General features: G+C 37.4%; 1 protein-coding gene across 2 annotated transcripts in view; it reads right to left on the reverse strand.

Annotated features, from left to right (window-relative positions):
- Positions 1-24,271, reverse strand: part of CDH13 (cadherin 13) — a 428,229-nt gene that overhangs the window by 232,310 nt on the left and 171,648 nt on the right. For both annotated transcript variants that reach the window (XM_014257138.2, XM_005528228.3), the window contains exon 4: positions 13,152-13,268. In XM_014257138.2, the coding sequence (XP_014112613.1) occupies positions 13,152-13,268 (117 nt within the window). The remainder of the gene's footprint in view (positions 1-13,151; positions 13,269-24,271) is intronic.

The raw sequence follows: 24,271 nt of genomic DNA on the forward strand, positions 1-24,271 counted from the left end.
ATTCCCAGCCCTTCCAGGGCACTGACACACTGCTAAACAGGGGAAAGGAGAAAGCATGCCCAAAAAACAAACCAGGATCTCATTCCATGGCTGTTTACACTTCCTGCTAACCTTACTGATAGTGCCATTATTAAGTGATAATCTATAATCATCCATGGCCATATCTGACTTCAATTACAGCGCTGTGAATCCAAAATACACCTGGTTTTCATAGACATTGCTTCAGCTCAGTGTTAACAAACAGCCCAATCCATTCTCACCAGTTCATACAGGCTAAGATCATTATTGTAATTCCATTATTCAGAACAAATGAAAGCATTAGCAGCTATTTCTGATGTAATTAATTGCAGTCTCCCTATATTTAACTGCAGTTATAGTATGACTAAAACATCCAAAGATAACAAATATTATATTACCTATACCTGTATATGCAATATCATATTTTACCTGTTTTACTACAAAGTTATTACATATTTTCAGATAAAAAGGACTAGGCTTCTCTAAGATATTAGAGAGTCTCATATGAAAATAAAAATGTATGGAGATCATCCAAGTTATATGTTGACACCTATAAAGATGAATGCACGAGAGTGCCCCCATCCTCAAAAAGAATTCAGCAATAAACTTAAAATAATGTCTTTTTCTCTTCTAATTTATGGAAATGCAGGTAAAACTGCAGCAATAATTAATGAGGCAAAAAGAGCCTTTAGATTAATGAAACCAGTTCATTTTCCCAGGCTCAGGTATTGTTTAACTTTTACCAGAAGTTAAGGCTGCAGGCATATGATCACAATTCTCAAATAGAAGTAAAAAAAATATTTAATGGTATTAGTAACTTTTTTTAAATGTAAATTAGTCAACAACCCATTGTGGAGGTACAAAAATAATTTAACATCTACCAAGTTTATTAATAATTAAAATCACCTTAATATGTATGTTTCTATGGCTACACTTAATGTATTTAGAATACAGAAAGATCTTAAAACAGGATTTCCCAACTAATATGAAGAGCAGAGACGGCTTTGAAATTGATCTTTAGAAAGAATAGCCAAGTCATTTCAACTGCAAATCATTCATTTCAATTTCAGCCAGAGAAATCAATGGGCAAGAAAACAGATCTCTCATCAATTAGGACTGCTCCTCTATATCTATCACTTTGACCTATCTTGGGAATTTTCAATTGACAGCACAGTATATCAGCATTAAACTAAACCTACAGAAAAATTAATTTTGGAGAAATTTATATTAGAAAATTTAGTCACTAAATTTAGCCCTTCTGCAGTATCCTGGAGAGGAAGCCTGAAGTCACCCAGTTAAAAACTGCAGGTCCAAATGACCCCAACCTCCAGGACAATTCCTGCAAGTGGAACAGCTCAGGACAAACAAGGGATGTGCCAGCCCAGCATCCCAGGGGGGACAGCAGCAAGGAGCCAAACTAAAGCCCAGTAGCAGACATTATAATACCTCTTTTTACACTGCAGGACAACTGGAGATCCACAGATTATCAGAAATTCCAGGGGAAGGAACTTTAATTCCATTTTAACTGCAGATTACACACAGCATCGTGATGAAGGAAATGAGATACCTAAATTCCCCTAAAAATCTTGGCCTTGGTAACTTAAATCTCACTGCTTTCAGAAACAGTTTTTTGTTTCTACATTGCCTACATGCTTTTGAAATGCAGAACGACTCTATAAATAATAAAGCAATATTTGAAGATAAATAATGAGTCAGACATTCCTCACCCCTTCTTTCTGCTTTCCAGATGCATTTGAATGATGGAAATTTTATTTAGAAGAACAAGAGCTTAAACTAGACATGGTTTGTGGAATTACAGAACTGCAAAGTAATTATTTGTGCAGCCACCCTGAAATGTTTCTGTGGTGTGTTTTCTTTACAAGGAGCAGTAAAAATAATTCAAAGATGAACCAAAAAATGACACAGGGATCATTCCTGGATACATCTGCCCCTGGATTCTCCCTGCAGTGGTGATCGATGTCATTCTGTGCCAGAATCAGAAACCCTCAGGCACAACAGCAAGGACACCCTTTCCTTTTGGCCTCTACATCTTGTGACAATTCACAGAATATCACAATGCTTGACAAAAATTATCAACCAGTTCTAACCTTCAGTACTGTTAAATTGCTCTGCAACACTCTAATCTTGCCATTACTTGTCAATCTCATGACTCATTTTGGATGATCTGCAAATTCTGTCACTGTAATGTCTCCTCTTCCAGATAATTTCTGTTCTGTTAAACAACACAAATCACTGTATAAATCCTTGAAAATATCTATTGGTAAAACCTTCCCTATGGAAATCTGTTTTCACACTGATGTTTCAATCATTTTTAGCTGAAGGAAACATTTCCTCTCAGCAGAGAAACCTGGGTATGGTTTATTGATCAGATTTATCTACACCTTCAGCTTCTCCACAGACCTTAATACATTTAGGAAATATGATTTGTCTTAAAAAGATCCATGATGACTGTTCACTTCATGATCATTCCAAAGTTTATCTATTCCAGGGACTGCTGCATCTTGGCTTTGACTGATTGCCTGGTGCAGGAATGGGATTCAGTGGTAGTTCTTATATTTTTCAAGGCTTCTTAGGGAGCTTTTAATAAGAATGGGAAGAATGTGACCCCCACGTTCCAGAGCAAGTGAAGCCAAGGTGCAGGACTATTTACATACCACAGCCAGGAGTTAATTCCCAGTTTGAACTCTCTATAAACTTGCTCTTTCCTATTTTATAATATTTTTTTTTTCTCTTTTGCTCTGAATCCATTTCTTTTGACACATCATTTTGAGATGCTCCTTCATACTCCTGTCCCTCCACTGAGAACATCTGCAGTGTGGCACAGCCTCCCTTCTTTCCAAAATAACTGAAATATTTACTGGTAGTTTATCATTTTCTCTTCCACTTTGGCAGGACTTTCACTATTTTAAGGGAAGTTGGGGATTTCGAAGAATCCTCTCACAGTCTTTTTAAAACTGCAGTAGAAATAAAACTGTATGAACAGTTTGCCAGGTATTTGTTTGTCAGGATTTGACCTGTGAAATTCAAAAACTCCTGACTGTAAATTCATGACTGAAACCAATGGCAGAACCTGTTCTTAAATTATGTGCAATGAGATAATTTCTCTCTCTCCTCAACATAATAATTTCTTGCTTTGAAAGCTACTTCATAAGGGTCTACATGGTTCATTGCACAAGCAACAGGGAGTCCCTCCTTGGAAGAATCAAGGACAAACAATGACAGCTGAGCTCTATTTTGCCTCTAGTCCCTGATTTAAAAAGCTGATAGGAAAATGTCTCTCTAATTCTAAAAATCTAATTAACTCTGATGTCTAATAAGAATTTTAGAAAGTACTTATTTTGAAAAGCATGTGAAGAAGAATTTATTTTTTGTTCTTGGCTCTGCTGCACTGGACTGGATTGTACCTGTCTCCATCTGCTATAAATTATAGGCACCTATGCATACACATAAGTTATCATCAGGGAACATGTGCTTCATTTGTTCCCAGAATTAAAAGGCTGTTCAGGATGGGAGTTTTCAACATGAAAAATGTGGTTAAAGCTTGTGTTCTAGTACATGAGGAAAAGAGCTGGTGGGTACAAACAGCAGCAGCATGTCCTGAGCTCACAGTGGGTGACTGAACCACATCTGTATCTCCTAAGATGAAAAATTTGGAATCACCAATCTTCATGGAATCTTGGGGGAATAAATAGAATCAATTTTCTACTACTTACAGAAGTAACTTTCTAGTCCTTACAAAGAACATCTTTCATCAGTCATGCCCCAAAGGAAACAATACGTGGTTTTTGAGATTTCTCATTAACAGGTAATTACACTTTTTTTTTTTAAATCATTATTGTATCATTATTGCGTTGACTTTTGTTTTTTAAGAACAAAGAATATGATTTATTAACAATTAGGATTCTCATAAGAAAATTACTTAACGCGGTAATGATAGTATAGGAGTTTTAAAAAAATAATCCATCTACAATAAATTCTATTAATTCAAGTTAATTTTCGTGTTCCAGTGACCCTTAGCAAATTCAGGTTTGCCCAACAGCACAGTAATAATAACACTGGATGAAGCTGATTCATTATGTTTTCCTATTTGCACACTTTCAAGATGCTCTGCATTGCCCATTTTGTTCTATGAAATTCATACAACTCCTTAGAGGTTTTTTTATGTAATTAGCAAATTGTCCACTGCAGACATTGCTCTTTCCATGTGTCTGATTTAACCATTATTCCATCCCTACAACAGCTTCCTCAGGAACATTTAAAGGCTTCTTTGTCAAATAGAAAAGGATCTATTGAGGAGGAAAGGCTGTTTTGGTAAACATTTGACTCTTTAGTCTGATCTCTTGAAAAAGATAACGCTTAACTGATCCAACTTAAGCCTTTTGGCTAGCTTTGACCAAATTTGATTTGAAAACATCCAACATACAAAGTGCCTAGAAGTTCCACAAAAACTGGAACAATGCAGAGTGAAAAGATTTATTGACACCTGCCAAAGCAGAAAGGGAGAATTTCCATTTTTCACATGTATATTCATTGCCTGATCAGGTCAGCTGCAGCTCCAGGATTTGCTCCCTCTTATCCCAGTTTGAATCATCATGAGGCAGAAAATAACCCCAGTGGTGCTGAGGGGATTATTTAGGGTCATTGTGCTCCAAGCACTAATATCGATAAGAGCACCTGGATTTATTGCAGAAAGCTATTATTTGTAGGAAACTAGCTTTCATCACTTCTATTATCTTGAAATACTTGTAATATATTGTAAATCAGGCTTGAACATGAGTTCTGTTAAATTAATATAACCCCTGAATTCAAGTTGTAGCCAAGCTCAGCTACATCTGCACTTCTTTTACTTTTTTTTTCCCAATTCTAATAAGTAAAAAATATATTAAGACACATGTTATTGGATTATAGGGATCACTACTACTTTCAATTTCTGGACTTCATTGTTGAACAGATTCCTATTATCAAATCCATTCTCAAGCTCAATTGGAAATGTAAACTTAATAGCTTCGTCCATGCTTTGTAGAAATGAAAAGAAAAGCTTCTGAAGCTGTTTGAACCTTGATGAAAATCCTATTTTCCAAGTGCACTTTAAAAATTTTCCCTAAAAACATATTGAATCGAGTATAACTTGATATGTACATGATCAGCTTAACTCACACTTCCTGCAAGGCTCCTTTTTTCCCACTGCAAACTCCCAGAAGGGTTGGCCTTATGAAAATTCCTTTCCCACTTTGATGGAGAATTTCTGTCAGCTTCAATGTGCTTGGGGTCAGGCAGTGGTACAGGAGAGTGAAATGCTTTAGCCTGTGCTTACAGGACCCCATGGCTGGCCCAAGGGATGAGCACAGGCTTACAGAGACTCGGCTTAAACTGCAGCTCAAGCTCAAGAACATTACTAAAAAATGCCCTGGCAAAATTGTGCAAATATTTTAACAGTCACTTCAATTCTTAAACAGAATTTGTATAAATATTTATCCCATGTTACCCACCTGTTCTTCAGGAATATGGTACAGATGGAAACATGGCAGGGAAATAAAGTATGGAAGAGCAGCAATGCAATGGAACTTTGTGCACAGAAAAATAGAATTTCCAATAACACTGATAGGAACCCACAGCAGCAATTTATAGATAAAAATGGGAGAAAAACACCTACAAAGTCAACAACACTGACCAAGAGAGCTCATGAAAGTCTGGATCTGTTGTAATTTATTGTTTTGCATCTCTGGAATGTGTTTATACACAAATGTATATTATATATATTTAAATACAGCATGGACAGTATGAGTCCTGTGTTTAAACCCCAAATATGTAAATTCCAGTAATCACCATGACTTCATAAACAGCCTGAGAAAATTTAAGGAATATTGTGACCTAACCAGAAATCAACTCTCTCACTAAGTTAAATACAGAACTTTGGAAAACAGGTTAATCCCAAAAAGCACAGTTCTCTGAATTCTAAATTTGCCTTTGTATAAGCAAAGTTTCAGTGGCAGAAAGTGATTTTTCCCTTTGTGAGTCATTCTAGACAAAGTAGAGTGGTCAAACTAAACTCTTCCAAATACAAGCAAAAGTAAATTGCTTAATATGTGGGATTTCTGTAATTGAAAATTTTAGCAATGGAACATTGATTACAATGAAATAATTTACATTTTATATATTTGACCTGGAAAGAAAAATAGGTCAATAGAAAAGAATGACATTAACTTCAAAATTAGGTATTCCAGAAATCTTTTCCAGCCTCAACATTCCATGATTCTGCCCTATAGACCAGACTTTACTTTTTCCATTTCTGAATTCAACCAACAGGGTTGCACAGTAAGTGATAAAGCAGAAAGGTTAAAGAAAGGTGCCTTTAGAGGGCAGCTGGAAAAGAGCACCAGATGTTTGGGAAATGAGAAGGGAAAATGTTTCCTGAATTAAACCACAGCTGTCATTATGGATAATAGCATCATACTCCTTTATTCACCCTATTGATCTGTTGCTGTACATCACCCTAAAATACAAGGGAAAAAAAAAAAAAGTAAGAATCATCCTTGGATGATAAAAGCAAGGGCAAAATGCAAAAAGGTTAAAATTCTCCTCAATTAATCATTGAAGAGAATCAGCAGTTAGAGAGAAGGAAGAAAATTACTGTTGTTCCCTGAGTGACAGCTATTTACTCCACCTTACAGATGAGCCATATATAATACATATAATTTTTCCTTCTGGAAATGCTCTGCCAACCATCTTTACTTAACACCATTTTAACAATCCACAGCTGGTAATATCAAATTTGTCGCCAGACCAGTCTGCAAAATGCTTTTATTAAAGTCTTTCATTAATGAAAGCACCAAGGTTGACAGTATGACAGTATCTAGTTTGTAAATTGGCAGCAATAAGTTAATTTTGTTCCTAAAATGTCATTCATTTGGATATTGCTTTATATTGTATTATAAACTTGCTAACAACTGACTGTGTAACAAGAAACTAGAGGAATTATTTGGAATGGAACAGGAAAACAATCATGTTTGAAGCAGTATGAATCAGCTCACAGTTATCAAATAAATATCTTAATTGATTTAAAGGAAGCTCTGTGGTTGTGTTCTCTCCCCTGACTTTGATATGATGCAGTTTTTATGTTTTTGCTGGTAACATATTAACACAGCACTCTGCTAAATAAAGCTGGATAAGTCTGTTGCATCTCTCATCTCACTTAAGATAAAGTGTTACTCTAAGTAGATTTGTAGGAAGAAACTTTACAAATTAAAGGGATTAAGCAAACAGAAATCCTGGATCCAAATATCCTGTTCTACCAATCCAAAATTACAGATGTAGGCTCTACATCTTGTTAAGTTTCAAATTTGGTCCTGCTAAGAGTGCAGAGACCAAGTTTTAGCTCAAAATCACACATTCAACAAGAAAATAGATTATAGAAAATGGACAGATTGAATGGGAATTCCAAACAACTGAACTGAAACAAGACAGAAAGTCAAGGTGGAACAAAACATCTTCCCCTCAGTCAGCTGAGGATACAGGATCATCATCAGACTGTAAAGATGAAAGCTAACAAAAAACCAGTCATGAAAACCACAGGGAATGGGGTTAGGAAATGGCAATTCTTATTCTCCATCCCTATTCATTAAATGAAATAGCTGTTATGTCTGAAAATAATCCAAACATTTTAAACTTGAGCCTACAATTAAGTTAGTGTGGCAATGAAAAATTACTTGCTGGGGTTTTATTTCATCTTAGTTACTATCCATAGGCAATTTACTGGCAGGGACAGACTTCTTTCTCACCTCTACCTTAATTTGCAACACAGTGTAAAATTATCAACTTCTGAAATCAAAGTTAACATAAACAGTGTGGCAGTTAAACTGAAGCATACTTTGCCGAACAGCTTTAGAGCAAAAAATCTCTTCTGTTTGCGGCTTTCCTTCAGGTCATTAATGTGATTTATTATGAAGCAGGAAATTAGGTACTGGATATATCAATATTGTTCAGAAAATTCGATTCCATCATTGCCATATAACTGCTTTATCTCCAACAAACTTGTAACCATAGTAACTGGATTAGAAAGTATTTCCCAAATGCTTTAAAATTCTTTTATTCTTATTAGCAACACCAAACACTGAAAAATAATGGTAAATTATTATTTTCCAATTTTCCAAGGCATTTGCATGTCTCATCATGTGTGATTCTTCTGAAAGTCTTAAGTAAATAAGTGTATTTTAACAAATTTTTCCAATAAAATTCTATTAGGTGAAAGAAAACAAATATGTTCCATTGGAATTCTTGATGTGAATTCTTAATAAAGAGAGGGTTGAAGAGACACAGCTCAGAAAAAGAGACAAATCAAGTGCTGTTTTCACTTAATAGTTTGTTAGGACATCAAATACATATCCTTTAATGAGAATTAATATGCTGTAGCTTAATAATTCATGTACTTGCATTGAAAGCCCTTTAATTGAATGGAGTGCTGCATCTGTCATCACTCTCGTTGCTGAGGTAGGCTGGTGTTTCTCCCTGAAGGTCAGCAGTGTGCCATTCCTCCATGCAAGCCAGGAATTTTATCAGATGTCAAACTCTGACACCTCCAGCTGCCCGTTCAGGCCTGGCTCAGCAGGGCTTTCCACATTTCCAGGAGCACCAGAGTAGCAGGAAAACTCGAGGTGTCTGTTCTATCAGGATCAGAAGCAGCTGTGTTATGCATGTTATGTGGAATTGTTATATATATGTTATATATATATGTTATGTTATGAATATATGTTATGTTATGTGGAATTGTGATCACATATTTATCAAATTTTGTGTTCCCTCTTCACCACTGCTGTTGGAAATTAATTCCTCTTCTCTGGGTACCAGAAATTTTTCTTTTAATCTTATGCCAAAATTTATATCCATTAGTTATTACACCAGTGTATTCCTTTCTCTTAAATCATCTGGATTTACAGAAAATGCTTTTGCTAGGCCAAACAAATTGAGCTCATATTTATTTCTACCCAATCTTACCGTACCTGAACCATAACTTGATTTTTTCTCTAAACCCAATCTTTGTTTCTTGATGGATTTCAAAGAGCTTTATTTATTGCCTAAGTGCTACCCATAAATAACATCCTTTTCCACCTGTACACTTTTCTACCTTGTTCACTTCTTGTTTCTATATCCTCACCTGCGGATATGCCTTTCCCACATGGAACTGTAAGCATGTTTTAGCAGAATGCTCTCCAAATTTGCCATCAGACTTATGCAAGGACTCAGAATTCCTTGTGTCTCTAATTCCATCTTCTCTCTGAGAAAGGTCCTCACTCACTTCTTCAGCTGTCACCAAAACATTCTTGTCCTCTGGACAAGTCAAAACTCTTGCCAATGACCATTTCCTGTTTTCTGACCATACTCTGGCACAGCACAATCATTGCATTTGACATGGTGATGATTTAAAAAGGAGAAATTGGATATTAAAAAAATAATTTTTAAAAAGCCAATAGATTTTTCCTGTAGAGCCCATGTCTAGTTCCATCATGAGAAGTAGATTCTTTTGCTTCCACATCATTTTTAGTAACTGAAACAAAGATTCAGGCCAATAATTGGGATTCAGACCTTTCCCAGCTAAGCAGCTGATAAGCAGTCACACAGAACTCTCTCATGGTGTTGTAAAGGTTTGGAGGTTTCTGCACATTATTCCCATCTCTGTGAGCACACACCATTATCTTCCAGTCTTGGACATCCATCTTTGCCAGGTCCCTTCATCCTCCACTTCTCTTTAGACTCCCTCTCATTTTCTGCTTGATTTTCCTGTAGTAACAAAAAACTTCTTAATTCAGCTTTTATTTCACTGTTTTATTTCTCTTGTGTTTCTCATTTCTTCCTCTAACCTACAAACCTTCTCTCTAGGTTTTCTTCCCAGGCTGAGAGATCACGATCACCTCTTTTTACACTTCATTTTTTTGCCTGAAGTTTGACATTTTTTACAGCTGCTTCTTTAGTCCATGACAATTCTCTTCTGTGAAGCATGCAATTTATCGTATATAAATAGTTGCACTAAGATAGCCCCTCAAAAATAGCAGCTTCCAGAAGCTTTTTACATCCAGTTTTCTTCAGTTTCCTCCCCTCTTTGAGTACTTTTCTACTGCTGCTTTAACAGACAAGATGCATTTGCTCTTTGCCTTAAATTCACATCTCAGAGGAGGAAAAAAAAAACCACTTCCTCATAGATCTTAAAGATTTTTATCTTGTTTGCAAGCCTGGACCAATTCCAGTCTTGAGTTTTTGCTGGGCTCAGTCCTGCCATGTAACTGCAGCTGACAGCCAGATCAGAGGCAGGAACTATAGAAAGCTTCCGATCCAAAATACCTGATCCACCCCCGCCCCCCTTCCAAAAGACAAAACAGACAAATAACAACAGCAAAAAATTCTTGGGGGAAAAAATACGAAGTTTTGTTTCTGATTTATTCAGTAATTTCCTGCAAAGACTCCTGTGTATCTCTGTCTGTGTTCTGCCCTTCACTGAGCATAAAATGTCCTGCCAGTTTTCACCAGGCCACTCATGGCTTCCAGATTTTACATGCCAACAATTGCAATACTCAATTGTACACAGGACAATTCCTTTAAAGTGAAGAACAGAATCCTTGATTCACCATTTGTCCATCAATAACATGAAGAGTAAATCCTCTGAGCCTGGATAAACACAGTCTCACTTTGCAGGTGTTCTTCTCTTCTGATGTGTGGAAAAAGAGCTGGGACTTGTTGAGCATCTCCACAGTTCCCTTCCTGCTCTTTGGGAGGATCAAACTTCAAAAGCAGCAGCATCAATTAAAGGGTGTCCAAAGATGATTTTGTAGATGCACAGAATCACCACTCTAAGTTAGTCTTAGCAAACATTTCCATGGTGTAGTGGAGAATAACCTGCCAGTGGAAGTACAAAACAATCCTGCATCCCACTGATTTGTACTTCATCTGACTTCATGTGGACAAATAAACCAGGAAACTAACATATGGAGAGAGACTAAAAATTGAATATCACATCCCAGTGCTCTATCAGCAAGAGTTAAACAAAACACATCAATAACAGTCAAGAGTTGTAGCCTGGGCCATCTGGTCACAAAGGCCCACATTACCAAGTTTCTATTAAAATGTTTTAATCCCAACGTTCTCCCTCAGGCACGAAGCATGATATGCAAAATCTTAAATCCTGCTAAAAGGTGAGACTTCTCCACCTACAAACACAGCAGGTGTAGGACACTTATTTAATTAAGAGCTACCCTGGTGAAGGGTGTGGAACTGGCAAGGCAATAATCCAGTTCCTGAGTGGGGATGCTGGAAAGCCAGTAACAGCACAGAGAGCAGGCTCGACACATGTACTTTCTTGTTAAGCTAAATTTGTAATTAATTTGAACAAAACACTGTTTTCCCTTGCCCAGTGCAGTCTCCTTGGTATATGTATATAAAACAAAACTTCATGAAGTCCTCTAAAATTCCTATTTTTTTTTTTTCCTTTATGGTATTGTTTCCTAAGTGTGAAATAAAACTCAATTAATTGTTCTCACCCTGTTCTCCACTTTCCACACATGTGCCCTGCTCCCCACTAAGTGCTAATCAGCATTTCAACTGTTGGCTGCAATCACTTCCAAACAACCCTGTGCAATTCCAGCCAACACAGCATGGGGTGGAAAGCAAGAGGAAGTGGGGACAAATTAATAAACCACACTGGTCATTTGCTAAAGCAGGGGAAAGGAAGGGAAAGAAAGAAAAGGAAAATAACACACTGGAAACCTGATTTCCATGTGAACAGGGTCAGAACAAGTCAGATCTGAAATTATCACTGTCATCCATTTCATGCAGTCAGGAAAGCTTCACATTCCTTCTCATTTTTTAAATTCTGTTATAACTTGCAAATTACTCATTCTCTGGATGTTTCGCCTCTTCCCCAAAACACCATGGAAAACACAGTTAATGTGCAATGTCCTTCTGCAGGGATTGCAAGAGAGTAGAGATGGCAAAGCTGAGGCTCAGGAAACACCAACGAGCAGAGGAGCTGTGATCCATCAGTCCATGTGGTGACCCATCAGGCTTCTGAAGATGAGCCCCAGAATATTTTGGAAGAGGAAATGAACACATTCCTTACACCTTACAGATGTAAGGTGTAATGGGCAACTAAATGAATTTTTTAAATTTCATGAAGCTATGGAAAGTTGACAATAAATATCTAAATTTAAGAGAGGAAGATAACTTTTTCTCCAGTTTGTGCATGATCTGAAACAGGAGCCAGTACCCTGAGTTAGTACAGACATTCATTGCACTTAGCAAGACCTCCCAGCCTATCTTATGAAGATCTGTGACAAGTCAAAAAGACCTGAAATAACTGCTTTTCTTTTCAGCATCAATTTTGACTGAATTTCTTCCCTATGATCAGTATTTCTGAGACTCCAAACCTTTTTATTTATGCTTTTTTCTGTATTCAGTTGCAAATTACCGCAATTGACCTAGAACATGTCATTCCATTATTTTAAATATCTCTAAAATTTTTGTCTCCCCTGACACATGCACGATCTCTCTTTCTGTTTGCAATATACTCCAGCCAAATTAATCATCTCGACACTTAAATTAGAGCTATGCTGAAAAAAAAAACAAACATAAAAGATTGTAAAAATTATGACAGCTCCAAGTATTTCAGGGTGCTGATCATTTGCAGTTCCTATAATTTAAACATTAGTTGAGCACAGGTTTCTCAGGGCCTTTGAAAAAGAGCTTCTCACAATTCTGTCTTTGCACATCCTCTAAGGCGCTCGTGATCCCCAAGCAGCACTTCAGGAACAGGAACGAATCAGGATGATGAGATGCTGGGAAAACATTGCAGTACAAACAGGGCCTGGTTTGTCTCCCTGTGACTGAGGAGCCTCTGCTACCAGAAATCCCATCTTAAACTCCCCATAAAAATATTCTTAATGAAAGAACTTCTACAGAGAGACTTAGGCTGCCAGAGATCCAAAAATGCAGCGCTCACAAGCAGAAGGGATGGAAAAGAGTAGGAAGAAATCTGGAATATTACTACAATGTGATAAGCACTGCAAAACTATAAGAGTAATAAATCAGTTACTTAATATCAAAAAATTGATCCAGTATTGTTGACTTACCTTGCCGACTGATCTGGGAAATGGAGGTCTTTGATTTTCAGGAATTAATATGGGAGTTGCCAAAATAGCCCTTTTTTGTCTTGGAATTCCAAGGTTGCCTTCTAGTTTTAAGATTTCCTAAAAAAAGAAAAAGACCAATTAGGAAAACTTCCAGATATTCAGTCATTATTCCCTTTCTCTGTACCTTTAGGCAAAATTACCATGAACCACCAGATTCTAAGTTCAGTATTATATATTTTCCAGCAGGGAGTGATAACATATCAAAGCACAAATATAATCTTTCAGGTTACACACTTATTTCAGTGGCAATAGACAGCCCATATTCATTTTGTACTTATGTAAACAAATAATAAACCTAAACAGGTGTGTCTATAATCCTAAACTGATAACTGCTTAAAACAAGCTTTGAGCAAGGTTTGGTTTACCTCAAATATTTGCACAAGACCAGTAAAAAGCCACACTTCAAATGTCTTTAGAGAATTTTCTCTAAAGATATAAGTGATGATATCTGTAATGATATTGATGATATGACATCATTCATATTCAGTCACTTCTCAGTCCAGGCTTTCAACCAAACAGAACAGAGTGAATTTGCAAACACAGTCTGCAGGTAATGAACATTCAATAAACACCAAAAGCTTGTAGCTTCAAATTAGACACCAAAACTCATAATAATATTTATAATATTTATATAAATAATTATAATGATAATATTAAAATATATTTAAGAATATAGTCTATAATAATATAAAAATAACAATATTATATTATATATTAGATATATTGCTATATTTTGTATATTAATTATTATATATTAAATATTATTTATAATAATTTAATTTTCTAATACTCAGATATAAACTAGTAAGTTGTTGGTTGTCCTGGTTTAGGGATACAAGCATCATAAAATCACCCCAGGACACTGGTGTTGTATGTTTTGTGTTGGGGTTTGCTTTCTCTTAGAGAACACTTCATGCTATGCTCTCAGCAGGAACAAAAATAAAAGTGGTTTATATACAAGACATTTTTTTCTGCTGCATTTTCTGGAGTGTTTCTTTCTCTCTGAGCTTCAGGCAATTCAGCACTTTATGAGCTGAGTGAACTCTCCTCAGTGGCCTCTGGAAAGCTCTGCCCACCACACCTTTGCTTTCTCTTCCCTCCTGCTCTCTGATCTGCTCAGTGCTCTCCCTGCAGCAGCTGCAGCTTCCCAGAGACCACTCTACTTCTCTGAAACTCTCCTCAAGCACAGCTACTACCAAGGTCAAAAAAAGCCTCTTCCCATCTCCCAAAGCTCTCCCTTGAATCAAGCCCTTTTTAGGAAGAGAAAAAATAATAAAAACCGCACAAAACAAACAAACACCCACAAACAAATGAAACAAAACAAAACAAAATGAAACCCCACAAAACAAAACAAAACAACCAAAAACCTAACAACAACACAAAAGTCCAGAATTGTAATGTGTTGGGAACTGTGAAACTTAAAAATATTTCAATCACTACTTTTCATTCAAGTTGTAACAACAGTTTTATAAAAAAAATCACTGGTTGAGTAAAATGTCTCATTCCAATAAGGCAATTATACCCTACAGATATCACTTTGCTCTCTTAAGGCAGAAACTCCAAACCCCTAAGTTTTCAGCCAGTTCTGCAATCCATGTTGTTGTTTTAACAATAATCACACAGTGAAAGTTCCAGTCCTAGGCTGCATTTTTAAAAAACTTCAAAGCTGAATGAGTTTTCTTGGTGGCACAATCTGGATCCATCAGCCAAGTTCTCCACAGGCTGCTCCCATCAAATGAGCCTCTCATCACAAAACTCTGCTCTACCTCTGCTGGCTTCAGCATCACTTCTCAAATTTGACAACAAACAGGAGCAAGGGAAACTCAAGTTTTCACCAGTTTGCTTTAGTCATGATAAAGTCAAAGAGCAGTGGGAACCGCACAGAGAATCTCTTCTCACAGTGCTGCCAGTTTTCATAACTTTTTGAGGCTCCCCTTGGTAGAGTTCCCAGCTCTCCCCAAGGCTTTGCCATTTCTCTCTAATCTTTCAGTCTGAAGGCCACTTGGGTCCCTGTTTTTGTCTTTCAACTCCTCTCCCAAGAGAGTTTCCCTTAATAAAAATTCATGAGAAAGTTCAAGATAAAAACAGTTGAAGTGTCAAAAGAAAAGAGCTGAATCCTGTCCAAAGGCAAATGCACAGAGCAATAAAGCTTTCAAAATCACTTGCACTGTAAGCACAGACATGTGCCTGAGATGATCCTGAGGAGCAGCAGTGACTCCCAGGACATCCACAAGGAAACCCCAGTTCTTTAGCCCAGCAGCAGCAACATTTATCTGATCACACCTTTCAGTCCTGCTTTGACTGTCGTGGTTTTCCTTCAGCTCAGGGAGATGTAGGGCAGAACTCCCAGGTCTTTGCAAATGAACAAGACATTCAGATTGGCTTCTCTTTGTGCCATGGAAAGGTTTGGGTTGAAAGGGACTTTTAAAGACCCTCTGGTCCCACCTGAAATAAGCAGGGACATCTTCCACCTGATCACTTTTCTCCATCCAACATGACCTTGGATGTGTCACATTTCTTTCTGTGCTAGTTTGAAATGGAAAAGCAATTTCCAGATTGTTCAACATCTAGGTCTCACAATTTTGGTAGCCATAGACCCATAAGCAATTAGCCCATCACTTTCCCCTGAGGAGTTATCCTTACACTTTTCCAAAAGTTCTCAAATGGAAGTAAAACCCAAATTATACTCAGCGAGTCATTAATATAAAGAATTTAAGTTCTAAAGGAAAGCAGTAGGGTGGTAAGACTTAAGGCCTTTAAGTCCAGATTTCTAAGCAGAACTAAGAAAAAAAATTAGAATTATTGTCTTTTGTTTCTAACATAATTATTCTGTTTCATGAAGAAGGAAGTTCTGCAGATTAGGCACAGAAATGTAAGCACTTCTCTGAATGCATTTCATATTCTTCAAATCTCACTGTGTTTTTCTAAATAGCAATTTCTTCGTGATGATTTCTTTCTTGTTATCCCCTGGTGTCTAACAGCAATGACTGATTAAATGAGCAGCCAAAAGCACCACTAGGGAATGCAGGTAAGCAGAGGACAAGAAAAGGTCAAGAGTGCTTCACCAACACATTGAATAATTCACTGCTGTTTGTGGTTATCATGATTTCCACATTTGCAAAAAACTAAGAAAAAGGAAGCACATTTCACTTAGTGCCAAGAAGCTGCAACTGAAGGTTTGATCCTCAGTGTAAAAGCAGAAGCCGAGGACTGACATTGCTTGTGCACTTAGACTCAATAGCTAAAGCTGATAGCATTCATCCATGGATGGATAAATATATCCATTAGATATATATATTTTATATATGCAATAGCATATATAATAATTTTTACAGGATTCACCTATATAATTTCTTGGAGAAGCAACTCAAAAGGAATGTAAAATTAATACAGATAGAGTTGGCAATTTTGCTTCAAACTTTCTCAGAATATCAGGCTGACATTGTCACAGGAGTGACCTTCTGGACCTTGCCATGAGTGAAGCCCACACAGGAATTCTCCATCACTTTTGTTGGAACCAGCTGATCAAAACTGCAGTGGCTGCAAACTCCAAATGTGTATTTTTGTGCCAGGACAGGCTGGAATGGCCTGTCCCAGGTGGGTGTGTCCCACCAGCACCCAGAGAGACAATGGCTGTGGTCACATCTGCTTCTCCCACAGGTGCTGCCTCGTATGAAACACAGGAACATGAAAGTGTCTGTCCACAAACACCCACCCATCAGCAAAATTTCAAATATATATATATGACATCATGAATATGTGCCTACATAAAAAAGTGCACCAAAACCAAAAATTCAATATTTTTGATTGCATTTGGTGGTTTTTAAAAAATAAAAATGGTAGGAGAGAAATCCTATAGTTACGGTAATATTGTGATCATTATATTTCACATGGTCAGTTAAATATACTTTTCATGGTCAGTGGATTATGATCAGAATCCTACTATTATTTCACTGCCACCATTTCATAACCAGCTTTTACACCCTCTTTCTGACTTCCTTAATTTCCCCTTCTAGACATGGAATCACCTCAGCCATAGTTTAGCTGATTCACTGGCAGTAAAATTTGATTTTCTGTTCCAAACAAAAAAAGCACCAAACATGGCCTCATTTTTCCAGCATTTTGGTTAAACTTGAATTGAGAGATGCCGCTGCAATTTCCCTACATCCTTCAAGAACTCTTTGTTTTGTTTTTCTTCCTTTTTACCAGGCCCTCTTGCAGTGCTTGAATATTTGAACGAATGGCCTGGTCACTCTCCAGCAGCACGAACCATCACTCTTGGCAAAGAAAATTTCATTAGAACTTGTCATGGGAAGAGGGTGGCTGAATTCTGGTATCGATTTGTCACAATAAGGGTTGGAAACACCACTGGAGTGGCAATCTGTAATCCAACCTGGTGACCAGAAAAGTGCTTGAGTTTCTTGTAATTTAGTTGCTCTTATATACTAAGGTTGATGGTATAAAATGGGGTCAGTCTTAAATACAAAAATAAAATTAATTGGATGCTTGTTGCAAGCAAAGTTCATCTGAAATAGGGAATGGGGTGTGGTAATATGAGGTATTACCTCAATTATATTTTGTCTTCCTACAAAATAACATCACAACAATGTTAAAAAAGTAGAACTCTTTGCAGGTGAACTTAGGAAATAATTTTTATATAATTCTTGAGTGAAATTTTTAATCATGCTGTAATACTTAATTCCTTTATGTATGTTTTTTCTATAATCAGAATATTGTTATCATCAGCAGTATTGAAGTTAATTATTTCTAAAATATATGCCTAAACCAGAAAAATATTTTCTCATGCCAGTAGTAATATAAAAAAATCTAATAAATGTGCTGGAACTTTGTAAATGAACAACTGTTTAAACACATAATGAACTCAATGAATAAATTTAAGAAATCTAAAGGTCAATGGCATTCACACAAACATCTGCTCAAAAGTAGTCTGTCCTCGATGCCCATAAATGTCACCCTAAAATCACTTTGTGTATTTGGGAAGAACAAACCCAGCTAAAATGCAGCTGACTAAAGGGAATCAGGTATTTCAGAGAAAAAAAACTTCCCAGCTGGTGATGCATGGTCAGATACAACATCTGAGTAATGGAAATTGCTGGTGGAACTTGGTTTAATGACACTGGGTGTTCCTACTCCTATAATTGATCTGTAAGTGGAGATGCAGAGCCTCACACTGCCCAATTTCTGATATCTCCATTCACTGCAGAGACTCCTGGTGATCTCAGCCCTCAGCTTTGCTCCTGGGCCCTCCATCTGCCTGGGCCAGAGGTATTTTTATAGGATGGAGGCTCCTGTTATCTTCAGAGGAGTCAAGAATAGGTGAAAAAAGTTATTCTTGTTCAAACCATTTGGTCACATGTAAATCAGAACCATTTTAATGTTAATATATTCTAGAGTGATTTTGATACAGAGGTGACAAAACTATGCTGGAGACATATCTGATTTTTTACTCTGTGAAATAATTCATTCAATTATTGCCCTGAACTTCTGCAGTACATCTTTTGTGATGGAAAACTCCGGCTTCTACTGAAATATAAGTTCCATTTATCTACACACCTGCCTTATTCTGTGACAGGGAAAAGTTTTTCTAAGATGAAAACAAAGTACCATTAACTTTGCTTTAGACATGGGAGTTACCTGTTCTGAGAACTCTTCTTTTAAATTAACATTTCAGGCTTTTTTTGTCATCATTTAGAGAATGTTATTCTCATTTTGAAGCATATGTGAATCACCCCCTCTTACTGGAAATCTCATATTAGTTCAACAGTGCTCATTAAATATAATGAGGTGTCCCTTATACACAAACAACCAAATATGCTCTGACTGCCTCATCTGTCAAACAGCACTGAAATACAGGCTTGAGGAGAAAGACAATGGCTGACCTTATGCCTCTGTCTTCACCAGGATACATTAGCAACACATCACTTATCATGGGTAAAAATACCCTTTTCTCCACCCCTGCTGTGCTTACACTTGTAGCAAAGCAAACAAAACCAGACTGCTTTTACAACAAGCCAGAAGAAATGAAAAATTCCTAAAGATGTCCCAAAACCTTCAGCACCTCAAATAAATGTAACTGAAATAAAGAAAGCATTTTTGGATGCCATTGTCTAGGCATAAAAGCCTTAATAAAAGTGTCTTGCAATAAAAATTTACATTAAAAAATAGGGGGGTTTGGTTTTTCTTTCATTTAATGAAATCATTTGCTTTTGGGTGAGATACCAAATTGCTACTGAAAATAGAAACACAGTGGAGATTTGAAGCAATTAAAATATTTCAAAAATATGATTCTTTTGAGACTTAACCAAGGCCACGTGGAAAACACCTTGCATTGCATGGACACAAGGCCTTAACTTCTTACTCTCAATATTCCTGCTCTCAATATTCCACTGAGTGGACTCATTTCTCTGCTTATATTGGAGGAACTCAAAATTCAAGAGTCCTCTGAACATTCAAAAAGGAGAAAGAACACACAGGACATAAATCTCAGTTCTAGGGCATTATAAATGAGTTAAAGAAGAGTTTTTGGTGGGGCAATAATCTATGTGAAGCCACAAAATCTGCAGATCAATAACACACAAATGACAGCTCCAAATGTGGAATAACACAAGCAGCCATGAACAAGCAATTCCATGTTTCCCTCCTGGGATATAAGGACAATTTCTAATAAAAAATGTTTATTTCTTATGTAAAATAAATATTACTCATAGCACAAGTTGTTTTACCTGGGAAAACCAGCTTTCTATGTCTTGCTGTAGGGCAGCCAGCTCTAAGTGTGTGCAGACAACAAACACATTTTATACCCTTATTCTGGGCTTAAGTGCTACAGAATTCACTGCATTATAACAGTGCTGCACAAAAGCAATTCCATGGTACCCTAAAGCAAAAATAGTTTATGTTAAAGCCATGTGTGCTGTTCAGTGGCTGAGCAGCTGCAGCCCCAGACCCCTGTCTGAGTGGACACATAACCACACCTCTTTCCCTGTACATTTTGGTCACTTGACCTGTGCAGGTACATCAGCTGGGCACCTCCAGATGAGTCACCTCTCACAGAGGAGACCCAGTTATGGATAAATTTCCATTTCCCTTAGGCTGAAAAACAAAAAAAAAGATCACATTTATAAAGAGTGTGAGAAGACTGTTTCTAGTTGGAGCAATCAAGGTGAGTTTAACTGGGAGGAACTTTCAATAATTTCCATTAGAATCGGTACTCTCTTGCATGTATAATATTGTAGCCATGTGCCTGCATTACTTCCTCTCTCCTTTCCTGCTCTACTATCTCCTAGCAAAAACAATTTTGCCCAAGACTGCAGAGCAGGGCTGCATTATGTTTGGATCACAATAAAAAAGTCTGGGTATGTTCTATTAGGCCTGACTGTGCATGCAGGGTTCTCTCCAGAGCTGCATTCCTGAGCTTCCCATACAGGAGCTGCCAGGCTGACAAATGAAGCTGTGGTCTGTGATGAAGACAAAATGCTCACTTAGATCCAGGCTGCAGCAGAGCTCCTCAGTCACCAGGCTGGATTTCACATTTGGTTGAAAGAAGAAATGTTAGTGCATTAATCCACTTCACTGCTTGGTCCAGCTACACTCGGAACAAATTAATTAACGGGTATTAACTGAGTTCAAAAAGCTGAAACCATCGTGTATTAATCCAGTTCACAATTTGGGCTGAAGTTTTACTCCTCAACACAAATTAACAGGCAGTAACTGCCCGACAGCAGCAGCTTAACTCTGTTGTGTGGCACAATAAAGAGGCAGTGCTGCAGTGCCTTGTGGACAGCTTTTCATTATCACCTGAGTGCTGCTGGGCTTCCTGCTGCACTTTGGCTGCATTTTTCAAAGGTGAGAATACAAGACCTAAACATGCCTTGTGTTATTTGTTCCCCACCACAGCGACCCAATTAAATTCACAGGACAATGCTTCTTAGTTCTAAACCTCTCATTAGTCTGGACAGTCTCAAAGACCCACATAGTATTACTAAAGAAGAGAGAGCCCAGTTGAAGTTCTGACTTAGATGAAAGGTGTCTAAAAATTCACATGCGATAAACCAAATTTTAAGAAGTATTAATTCCATGACACATTAAAAAACCTCCAGTCATTCAGTCAAATTTAACTTCTAGATTTAATTTCTGCATAATTTATAAAATGTGCTGGCTAGTAATAGCAGCATTGTTTTGATTCTGCTGTATCTGTTTTGGGGTGGGAAATTAAAGCACAGCCTTTTTTTTGCAGAAGATTTCCAAAAGAAAAGTGAAACATGCAAGATGGAAACCCAGCCACAGGCTTGGACATCTTTGTGATTCTCACATTTCTCCTTAATCACATGCTGGCAATTAAGTCTGCTTCAGGAAATTCAAAGAGTGTACCTGTCAGGAATCAGAGGCAAATTAATTGCTGTACTGGAACAGATCAATGATTCATGAGCTGTAACATCAAGCTGCTAACAATATTAATTGCCACATACTTCAGGGAGAAGAGCCTAAAATGGCAGGAGTCATAGTTTACAATGGTTTGAAGATGTTTTTTCTGGATTATAACTGCTGAAACTAAAGCCAAGTACACTTTACAATACATGAAATGTGACACGAGAGTTCCCAACTGTAAATCATTCCAATTCATGTTTGAATCTGAGCATCTTGCCCTAACAACCTGCAGCCAGAGGAGCACAGAAATATTTATATTCCTTAGTTCACACCTGCTGACCTTTAAGTGAGTGTCTCTGTGGTTTGAGAACAGTTTCCACCTACACAAACACCAAGTAAACAGGTTTTATTAAAGTTTCCTGGCCAAGAAAAGACAGATCCAGACTTACTCCCTGCATGTCATTTGCCTGCCAAACAGTGCTACTTGTTTTTGTGGCACTGGCCCTGGGCTTCCCACTCTGTGTTTCTGAGCAGTGGGAAGCAGAATCCAAGATTATTAGAAGGAAATGATGCTCTCAAAGCTGTCAGAGCAGCTCCAGTGCTCCTTGTTAACTCCAATGCAGGGACTGAGCAGGGACAGGCAGCCCAGCAGCCACAGCATTCGCAGGGGACTGAGGAGACACAGGTTCTGTATTGTTCTAATAATTGCTCCCACAGACCTTCCAGTGAATGCTGTCATTTTAGCACTCCACAGATCTGAAAACCCTGCTCAGGTCTCGATTTCTAATCTAGTGTGTTTCTGAGGAAGAAATGACACATTCAAATGCATTCAAAAGCCTGGGCTTTGACCAAAAGAGATTATTACCCTTTTATTTCCACTTTACCTTTTTGCTCATATTTCATATTTGTTCAGTTCTATTTTTATCTACATGAATTTTCTTGCTCCCAAAGTAACTGAAGTCATTAAAACCAGACCTGTGATGTCTGCTGCCTCTACTGACACATTAGAATTTAAACAGGACAATTCTAGAACTGAAAACCTGGGTTCTCACAGCTTGAGCTAAATCAGCAATATTTCTCTACCCCTCATAATTATCCATCATGCAGCCAGCCCCAGAAGAACCTCGAGTGGACTGTATTTAAATGGCTTTATGAATTTGTAAGATGGATTCTTCAGTTCTCACTGCACACGCCAAGTACAAGCGTCCTGCCTCCGAACGTGACCAAAGACCACCGTGTGTGTCAGAACAGGCACAGCATGCTGCTACTACAGCGCGCAGAATTTCCAAGGAACGTGAGAAAAATTAATTCAACTCTGCATTATTCAATTCTCTTCACACTCTTTGGTATCCCAGCTCCAAAATCAAACCTTCAGCACTGTGCTGGAGGGTCTGGCTGCTCTTGCCTGATCATTGCACACAGCAGTGAAGTGCAGTATGACTTTCATAGCCTAAAATAGCTTTATTTTGCTGGAGCTATCTAATAGAGACAAGTTAATAAATTGCAGCATTCCTAATTTGATACATTTTTGGTCCCGTTTCAGTTTACAAACTGTCCATTAGCAGACCCTGAAATCTGTGAACAAATACATTATCTACCATTATACGCAAGTTTTTCAGATGAGTAATTTTTGATCTTCAGATTGCTCAGGCAGTTGCTTGGAAACATTTGTCTGTATTAGTTACATGAGTCATGTGGCATTATTTGTCTTTTCAGATTGGATGGCTTCTGTGAATAAGCAACAGAGCATGAAATGCAAATTTCATGATATAAAATTCAGAACTTGCTTTTGGCAAGGATTTGATTTATTACATTTAGAGCACAAGATGAAAACAAAAATGTTATCTCTGTGATCTGAATGACTTGATGGGAAGTGATGCCTGTGCCACTTGGAGGAGTAAGGGCATAAATTACAAAACCAAAAAATCATTTTAAAAGATGGAATGAGGTTTGGAGTGGTCGTGCTGTGGAGAATGAACCCATCCAATGGAAATACTTCTGTTGGTTAGTACTTTCCAGGAAATAATACTTTTCTAGATTAAAACATAGGTGGGTAGGTCAGAAAATTCATGGGAGCTCAAGTAAACTATTATTTTTCTTATTTTAGAGTTTTGAGCAAGCAAAGAAACAGAAGCAAGTGGTTTTGTTCATATTGATGGTAACAGCCTGGTATCATTCAATAAGATTGAAGAAAGTATTCATTGGTATTTCACTGTACATTATATAAAATACAACAGAATCATTTTTCTGCTGATTCTATCAGTATGAGGGAATGGGAAACTCACACATTTTCGCTTTTAACTTTGTAAAAGAACCACTTGTTCTAACCATTTGCCTAAGAACCACCATTTGCCTAAGTGTTTCTGCACTGATAGTAATGATTTTTCCTCTCTATTGGATGCAACAATTTATAAAAAATCATTGGTTTGAAACTAAATATAGAATTTTACCAGCAGAGACTGGTCCTTTCAGTAGAAGAGAACCAAATATGGTCAAACAATGTTACTGAGCACACTCAGACTGTGATCCAGGCTACTTCTACCAGCTATAAATCCCACGTTCAAAACACAGACAGAGTCCACAAGGCTGAATCCAACAAACTCTGAAGGAGGAAATAGTGCTAAAACAGAGAAGAAAAGGATAGAAAATAACAGGGCTTTTTTCCCCAATAAAGT

The sequence above is a fragment of the Pseudopodoces humilis genome, chromosome 14 (genome assembly GCF_049639895.1).
Source record: "Pseudopodoces humilis isolate 2021_Gansu_Grassland_sample_001 chromosome 14, ASM4963989v1, whole genome shotgun sequence".
NCBI lineage: Eukaryota > Metazoa > Chordata > Aves > Passeriformes > Paridae > Pseudopodoces > Pseudopodoces humilis.